A 9,442-nucleotide genomic window follows, 5' to 3' on the forward strand; every position below is an offset into this window, starting at 1 on the left:
ATGTCATCTGCAAATTGATTAGCATGCCCTCCATTCCATCATCCAAGTTGGCTATGTATATTATATCACTGCAAAGACACACATTATAGGCAATTATCAAACTCCACGAAGTGGCTCTGAAAAGTAGAATTGGCGTATGATGAAAGCTGAATCATGCGCATAGTGTGGGTGCCTATGACATGTGGCCTAGCTGGTGGTGAACACAGGCTTTTCCGGCAATCATTGTTTGACCAGTAGTCATGGAAGAACTGACAGTGGAGAAAATTGCCCACAAAAACATGTCAAACTGCATAAAACTTGAGCAGGAAAAGCTAATCATTGTGAAGAATGGTCAAAGTACTTCAGAATCTAAATGTTACAAAATGCAAAGGGTGGTCAGATATACAGAACTCTTTCCATTGTAAACTGGTCCATATAATAAAGCATAACATATATTTTTTCTAATAAGACTATTAGCTGTTTGTCCAATTAAATACCATCACACTTACCAGGTGCATTTGATCAAAAGAGCGAACAGAAGCCAATCTGTCTACAACATAAGAAAAAGCACTGTTATAATTAGCATCAGTGCACAGCTTACCTTTTGTCTGTAACAACTGTCAGCTCCAGAGAAAAAAAACGAAATTATGTCATACCTGCTGGGTTGTCGCAAACGTGCTGCATTTTATGTTGGAAAAGCCCAATCTGCCTTTCTAACTGTCTGTTCAGTTCTATTTGTGTTTCGTACCTCGTCTTCCATTCATTATCTTAAAAACAAACAAAAAGTACAATGTGTAATGCCCTTTGATTCACTAAACTGAATTAGCTCAAACTTTGCAAACTTCATGCTAAGATACTATGCTTACTCACAAAAAAATGAAAACATACAACCCTCTAGAAAGAGAATCACTATCCAACTCTGTATCATGACAGGATATCACTTCACAGGTTCAATATCACACAGTAACGCATTACTTCAGAAGAAGTATAATTCAGTGTAATAGTAAATTGGCTAGTTGTGGATGTTGCAACTGCAAAACCAAGCCACTCAATAGTAAAGGTATATATATATATCTGCACTTGAGAACTCCCCATATCTGCTGAAAAGACGACTTTGCAAGTCAACTTCTGCCCAAAAGATAAAAGTTATGTTTTAAAAGGACTTCTAGCTCTAGTTATGTTTTAAAAGGACTTCTAGCTCTTTTCTTGCCATAGCAAAGAACAGCAAGCTTCCATTTTGCTAGGATTAGGACATAATTTCCACATTTCAAAATACCTATTTGAGTTTCTTCAGGTCCTCTTCTATGACTTCCCCATTTACTTTGATTTATTTGTTCTGTGTTGCAAGAGATATATCATGCATGTATATGAACTTTTTTTACTGAGTCTCTGGAAGATCATAATTACGTAAATTAAAAAGCAGGAGGCGAGTACTGATCCTTGTGGTACTCCATTATTTAAGAATCTTGTCTTACGAACATCTGATCCCAAGTAAACTTTAAAGGATCAATTACACAAATTCTGCGAGTGAGGAACTATGTGTGTTTTCTGATGGAACAAATGGTTGTTTAAGAATCTTCTTACTTCTTGGTTGAAGGAGTCGTGCAGAAGTTACAGTAAATTCAGACCAATGCCTTGTTTTTAGCTGAGCATTTAGATAATACCACCAATATAATCCTGGCAATCAAAACCTACAGCCAACTTAGGATAACCCTGTAGGGTTTTTAATGCAAGAGACTCTGAGGCCCCTTCTGTACATGCAGAATAATGCACATTCAATCCACTTTCACAATTGTTTTAAAGTGGATTTTGCTATTCTGTACAGTAAAATCCAGCTTCAAAGTGCATTGAAAGTGCTTTATTCTGTGTGTGTGGAAGGGGCCTGAGATTTTTGCCATTGCAGCAAACCTGGATTTCCTTGCAGGTCTCCCAGCCAAGAATTAACCAGAGTCAACCCAGCTTAGCTTTTCAAATTTGACAAGATCAGGAAAGCCTGGTCCATCTGAATCAGGGCACATGGTTGACTAAAGCAATCAAAACCTTGAGCCAGACAAGGAAAGACATCCTTGACTTCCAAAAACTCCTGACTTATGCAGTTAGTCTTATGTCTGGGAATCAGTGCCTACCTTGGAAAAACTCCTTACAGAGCACTACGACACCACATAAGGACTTTCCCCAGCAATGAAAGCTTCTTCTTCAGTCCAGAGGGTAGATCTAACTCCCAGATCACAGGGATCCCCCATTTACTGGGACTGGAAGCCTTGGGCCCCATTATGTATGTATGTATGTATGTATGTATGTATGTATGTATGTATGTATGTATGTATGTATGTATGTATGTATGTATGTATGCATGCATGCATGCATGTGCAACTGAGCAGATCAAGCGATTAAATTATTTTTTCAACAGCAATGCCCGAAGTCTACTGTTGTGTTGACATGGTAATTAAATTTTCATTACTCTATTGGTTCTCAATTGTTTTAATTCACCAGCAATCTAAATTTAGTTTCCTACCTTGGTCCTCAACACTGTTAAGCCTTTTCTCCAGTTCTGCCACTGTATTTTTCATTTCGAACAGTGAGCGTTCTAGCGCTTCTCTACATAAACAAAGAATAAATAGTTACATAACGCAATGACCTATTAAAACTTAATATTATAGACACATGAAAATTATCCTTGTGCTTGTACTAGAAATTTACTACCAGATAAATTTAGTAAGATGCTTCAAAGTGCACAAGCAGGCTCTGCTTAAGGCTCTAATTCACAAAGCCTATAAAACCAGGAAGCAGCTGTCCTTATAAAACAACATATTTCCCCTCCTCTGATATTTTCTGTAAGAGACTTTCAGGTGTTAATACAAAAGTGACAGATGGCAGTTTCAGCTCATGCTATTGAGAAAGACCACATTAAGACTTTGAGAGTCCCAGGACTAATGGATTATTGAGCTCCTAGGCCTGCTGTGGCCATATGGGCTAGAGCTGTACCAGAACGTTTATTATTAAAATTAGTGTTTTGCCATTCCTTCTTCATGCTTAACACCCAGCTTAAAATCCATGTGAATACACAGTAAAGCAATTTCCACACCTATAGCCTCAGAAGAGCCAATGTGCTTTAGAGCATCAGGCAAGGATCTGGAAGACTCACACGGCCATGCTAAGCAGAGTTACACCTACCCTTCTGAGCCCGTTGACTTAACAGGTAGAACTATATTCAGCACTCCACTGTCAGATTCAAATTCCCACTTTTCCATGTGCCAGTAACATTCACAACAACCTTGCAGGGTTGTAGTGGGGACAAAACAGGGAGATGAGAACCATGAAAATCACTCTGAACTCCTTGGAAAGGGCAAGACAAAAATGCACAAGACCAGATAATTTTCTTTTAAAGGAATTCTTTATTTGTTTCTACATAATGCCAAAGTTTTAGTTTTAGCATGGTTTGAAAAAGAAAGGAGTTCCAGAGTAAATTACAGCAACTCTGCACATGATTTCATTGTTTTGATTTGATAGATGGAAGGCTCAACAAAGCAATCACTACTGGAAAATCCTAGCAGTGGAAATGTGACATATTAATGGATATTGAGATTTTATAATTAGTAAACTATTTGTAATCTTCTCCACATAAATATGTAAAAGGCACCAAAACAAATTTCCAAGGCTCAGAAACAGTATGCCATTAAACATTCGTTTGCTACGAAGTAGTAGCAAAGGGCAGCTGATGCTTTCTTGCGGGCTTACTAAGGGTGTCCAGTTGGTCACTCTAGTAAGCAGGATTTGATTAGGTAACAGCATAACAAAATGGCTGCCACAAGGGCAGGATTCAACTTCAAAATGTTGATACACTCCACAAAATGTTAGGAGTTTCTAATGTTGATACACTCCACAAAATGTTAGGAAATTCCACATGGGTCAAAAACAGCGGTGTGAAACCAGTATAAAATGGTTTAAAATGGCGTAAAACTGTTTTCGCACTGCTTTTTTTGGCCCATGCAGAATCCGCCTATGATTAAGGCAGATGTTTCCAAATGGGAGCTCCGAGCAGCAGACAAACAGGAAATGCCTCCTGGGCTCGTCTGAAGCATCACCTACTCCTGTGGTGTAGAGGAAACTAAGCCACCCCAAACTCTTTACTTCGGGGAAGAAGCATGTGGATTCCAGGGAACTCAGTGCCCACAGGCGCTTTGTTGGAGAAGGTTACTGGGCTAGATGGATTTTTTTTCTGTGTGGAAAGGGCCATCAAGTCACAGCTTAGTTATGACAACCCTGTAGGAATTTCAAAGCAAGAGATGTACAGAGGTGGTCTGCCATTTCCTGACTTTGCACAGCAACCCAAGACTTCTTTCGTGGTCTCCCATCCAAGTACTAACCAGGGTTGACCCTGCTTAATGTCCACAAACTGATGAGACTGGCCTGACCTGTGCTACCCAGGCAAAGGGGCATTTTTTGTAAATCACCCTAATGAGGATGAGGACTGCCATTTTTTGTATTACTGGAGCCTGTGAACGAATGGCTGTCAAACTGTGTTCGGAGGAGTAGTACTTAGTATTTATAATTCCAGAGAGATAGCCATATTAGCCGATTGCAACAAAAATAATAAAGGGTTTTTTTTGCTGTCAAGTCACAGCTGATTTATGGCGACCCCTGGTGGGGTTTTCAAGGCAAGAGACATTCAGAGGTGATTTGCCATTGCCTGCCTCCATGTCATGACCCTAATATATCTTGGGGGACTCTCATCCAAACACTCGCAGGGGTCAACCCTGCTTAGCTTCTGAGATCTGACAAGATCAGTATAACCAACAGCCCCCTATGCCTCCTCAGGAGAGGCCTGTTCCAACCCACTGCCCCTATCCCGGATGATGTTCAACCTGTCCTGGCTCCCAGTGACGGGGGAGCTCTTGACCCACAGCTTGGTTTTAGGATAAGCAGGCTGACCCTAGCTCCCCACCCTCCTTGCCTTTCTTCTGCACCATGCCCCCGCCCCTGAACCTCTCTTTGTGCCTGTTGTCCTCCTTGATGTTTTCCACGACTCCAGAGGGGGGATCCAGCAGGTTCTCACAGGTTCCCGAGAGTAGGTTACTGATTATTTGTGTGTGCCGAGAGGGGGTTACTAATTGGTGATTTTCCCACGTGATTTTTGCCTTAGTTACGCCCCTCCTCTCAGCAGTAGCGCGCAGAACTTGACACAGTCTAGCAGGAGGTGCACCGGCATGCATGGCAGCCTGCGCCTGCGTGCATTCATTTCCCGCCCAAGGACCGGCGCAGCAACTGCATCCTTGCCACAACCCCGCCCAGGAATGCCTGGCCATGCCCCCGTCGTTCCCTGCCCAGTCCCATTGGTGCTACGCCACAGTTTGAATCCCACCACCATGGGAACCTGTTACTAAAATTTTTGGATCCCACCACTGCACGACTCCCTCCTCCTTCCTTCCTCGGCTGCTCTCTCTCCTTCTCCTTCCACAATCAGGCTAGTCTGGGGCTACCCAGGTCAGGGCAAATCTTCTGGCATCATAAAAGCCAACAAAATTTTACTCCAGTTTTTGAGGACTAAAACTCACTTCTTCTGGTGCACCTATCAAATTTCATTGTGTGCTTTTTGTATTTCATTGTTCCCTGAGACTGCTGGGATTTTTGTTTGTATTTTGTCATATCTGCTATATAAAATGGCAGCATAGGGAGGATCCATTCATTGCATCTGAAGAAGTCAGCTCTAGTTTCCAACAACTTATGCTGGGCTAAAATGCTGTTAGTTCTTCCAGTCCCTCAATATTCCTATTCACTTGGCATTTATGCAGCTCTTGCCAAAGACGTCACATGTGTTATTCTGTAATGGTTACAGCAATCCTGTGAGGTAGGTGAATATTATTCTCACATCCACCCACAACTGCAGCTTTCCTTTTATTGAGGAATACTGCCACCTTCATTTCACTGTATGTCTTTCCAATCATCAGAGGCAGACTTTTAGCAAAGCAAGAGAGCCACCTCCGGCGGCACATTCAGAGCACAATCAAAAGCAGCAGATTGGATGACAGATGGATCCGATGCATGGAAGACAGCCCACTAACAAGCTTGCCAACGTAAGCTACACTTAGGACCCAAGCACCGTTGCTCTGTTCCCAGAGCACGTAACGCCCTCTCCCTCCTTCCCCATCCAGACATGCAATTTTATGAGTCATGAAATTGAAAAAAATTCTACTTTATTTCCAAAACGAGAAAGATACCATGGTAACGGATTTGCTGGGAAAGGTTGAAGGCAGCAAGAAAAGAGGAAGACCCAACATGAGAGGGGTTGGCTCTATAAAGGAAGCCACATCTCTCAGCTTGCAAGATCTGAGCAAAACTATTAATGACAGGATGCTTTGGAGGACCTTGATTCGAAGGATTGCCATGAGCAGAAAGCGACTTGATGACACCTCACACACACATACACACACACCAGATTTGTAGTCCAGGCAGGGCCCCTGTTGAAATGCATCCCTTCCAATACTCCAGTGCCCTGACTTGAATGAACAGGGCTTCAGCCACAGTATGCTTGTGTTCATTCCTCTGAAGCTTGACCTGGAGATTATGGTCCATGTTATGATCCATATTATGGTCCATGTTAATTAGAACATATACACAATGGTGGGATTCAGTAGGTTTTCACCACTTCGGCAGAACCGATTGTAAATGGTGCTTGTAAAAAACCAGTTGTTAAATTATTTGAATCCCACCACCGGAGCTGGTTGTTAAATTATTTGAATCCCACCACTGTGTATGCGCAACGTTCCACTCAAATGTTCAATTCCAGTTGACAGAATAAGTTGGATTGTATCTGCCATGCACTCGACAAATTGGGAAGGGATGAAGATGGGCCTGGTAGCGCCACTGACATGCAGGCACTCTGTAAGGGTGCTGTTTCTATGTACCCAATCCCACCTTTCCTCTGCAGTTGTTTTAGAGCAGGGGTCTTCAAACTATGGCCCTCCAGATGTTCAGGAACTACAATTCCCATCAGACCTGCCACTTGGCCATGCTGGCAGAGGCTGATGGGAATTGTAGTCCATGAACATCTGGAGGGCCATAGTTTGAAGACCTCTGCTTTAGAGGGTTCACAGTGCAATCCTAAGGAGAATTTCACTCTTCATGCCCACTTAGAAAGGTGTAATTCATCTCAAAGTTGCATGAACAGTCTCTCACCCTAAAGGAACCGAGTATTGTAAGGAGGGGTAATAACGATAGAAAAATACTGGGGGAACTGAATATTCACTCACCTCTCCAGCTCTCAAACCCAATTATGGCCAGGAATGGCAAATATCCATTTTTCTCAACTGCCAAGATTCTATTTACCGAATATATATTTAAGAGAAATTCACTGTTCATATTGATAATAACTCTAAGTTAAGCAGTCTCTCCTTTGCCAGAAGTCAGTGAGCAGCCTTAGCCAAACTTCTCCCAGAGTTGGTCACAACCTCACTCACTCCCCAGTTCTTTCTTGGAACAGGAATATAACCACTGACCTACCCTGCAGGTCTGTTGTGAAGATTCACTGAAATAATGGTACATGAATCCTTTAAATGTTCTACATAAATTATGCTTTGTTATAACGAGGGCATGCGCTTTTATTCATTTATCATTTATTCATTTATCATTCATTCATTAATCATTTAAGGCCACCCCAGTTGTTTTGTTTTAAAGTAAACGTGGAGAGAAACAACTTCTGTATAGTTTGCATCACTGTGCTTGGAAAGGGGACCAGGTGGAGAGGAGACTCACTTCATTTGTGCCTCTTGCTCCACTTCCGACATGATCCGCTCAGAGTCCACCAGTTCACTGCCGTCTGCCCCTTCCCCCATGGCTTCCCGCAGCCGCCACCAGCCTCGCCTGCCCAAGCCACCGCGTCCCAGTCGCCTTGGAGAAGGCAAGGCGGAGAATCCCAGGCAAGAAAAGGCGCGGCGATCACGTGACAGGAGCGATTCGAACGCCCCGTCCCATCTCCTTGTCACATCACAGGACAACACACAGCAACGCGCTCCGCTCCCGGGGAACCAGCAGAGGGCGCCCTCTCTTCGGCCGAGGAAACCGAGACTCGGGTCTACCTATAAAACCCCAATGCAAACAGAGACAGACTCACTCTTGGGGTTTGCTTTATTAAACGTGCTCACGTTAACGAATGCTAGAGGGTCGGGGTGACAGAGCGTTATCTCCTCTGCTGTTACTTCAGATGCATTGTCTATGTGATCCAGCACCACATTTTCAACCCACTTTTCATTAAGGACTTCAGGGTTTATGGTTCTCCCCTTCCACATTTAAGGTAGATGAAGTTGGGAGTGTTTGTCTGGTTCATGAATCTTCATGGACAGGTGACGTAGATCTAAACCCAGATCCTTCCAGTTCTTACATCACTATATTCAGGCAGCTATTTTTTTGAACAGAGAGGCGATACTGATTTTCAAATGTGACTAGAAACCATAATGGTCTGACCATCTAGAAAAAAATATACAGTTTATAGTGTTCAGGAACTGGTAAATGTTGCCTAAGGCTACCTGATCTTACAGAAGGCTTAGAGACTGCTATACAAAATCTTTTTGTTTTTAAACGAAAGATTTATAAAATTATGCATGGGGTGGACAAATTGGATAGCGAGAACCTCTCCCTAGAACTCAGGGCCACCCCATGAATGGTCAATAGATGGGCAATAGATCCCAAATGAACAAAAGGAAATAGAGAACAAAAGACCATGTGACATGGTCTCAGGTTGTAGGTAATAATCCAATCAAATGTAAAGCTGTATGTGTGTTTGAAAGGGTTCCAAGTTTGGTTTTCAGAGTCCAAAACAAATTGGCACAAACAGTCCTAATGTTTTACAGGGCAGACCAAGGCCTCTGGTCACAAATTAAGAACCAGCTTCATATGGCTGGCTGCAAATTCAAACCTGAACAGCAGCTCTTGTATAGTTTTGTAGTTTCCCCCCTCAGAAACGGGGGTCTGACTTCCAGGACAAAATGGTTTTGAGAAACAGTTCTCTAAATAACAGGAAACAAAGAACTGACCAGTGCCTGCTTCTATGCCAGAATGTGCTGACCAGCCATTTTTTAGTCTAGCCAAGCCTCAAGTTTTGCAAGGGAGTAGCGTCCTCATTTTCTTTAGCAGATGCATTTAAAAACAAGTTATCTTCCATTCAGGCTTCTTTGTAGATCAGGTCCGTTACGATACAGACAGAAAGAATAAACGGGATATGCAGCGGTGGGATCCAAAAATTTTAATAACAGGTTCCGATGGTGGTGGGATTCAAACAGTGGCGCTGCCGCACACATGCACCTCCAGTCCCTATTGGGCAGGGAGGTTGCTTTAGTAACCCCTTCTCGGCACTCAGAAAAAATTAGTAACCACTTCTAGAGAAGTGGTGAGAACTGGTTGGATCCCACCTCTGGGGATATGCAATAAAACAGCCATTTTCTAACGCAGTGAGATTTTTAAAAGGTTA

General features: G+C 42.7%; 1 protein-coding gene across 3 annotated transcripts in view; it reads right to left on the reverse strand.

Annotated features, from left to right (window-relative positions):
• The window catches only part of CCDC169 (coiled-coil domain containing 169), a 34,221-nt gene extending 26,349 nt beyond the window's left edge, over positions 1 to 7,872 (reverse strand). For all 3 annotated transcript variants that reach the window (XR_007244322.1, XM_048494609.1, XM_048494608.1), the window contains exons 1-4: positions 7,732 to 7,872; positions 2,495 to 2,577; positions 636 to 746; positions 489 to 529 (exon numbers count right to left, since the gene is read on the reverse strand). Coding sequence is in view for 2 of the 3 variants with exons in the window: in XM_048494609.1 (XP_048350566.1) it covers positions 489 to 529; positions 636 to 746; positions 2,495 to 2,577; positions 7,732 to 7,811 (315 nt within the window). In the remaining variant the exon portion in view is untranslated. The remainder of the gene's footprint in view (positions 1 to 488; positions 530 to 635; positions 747 to 2,494; positions 2,578 to 7,731) is intronic.
• Between the last annotated feature and the right edge of the window lie 1,570 nt (positions 7,873 to 9,442).

The sequence above is a fragment of the Sphaerodactylus townsendi genome, linkage group LG04 (assembly GCF_021028975.2).
Source record: "Sphaerodactylus townsendi isolate TG3544 linkage group LG04, MPM_Stown_v2.3, whole genome shotgun sequence".
Lineage (NCBI taxonomy): Eukaryota > Metazoa > Chordata > Lepidosauria > Squamata > Sphaerodactylidae > Sphaerodactylus > Sphaerodactylus townsendi.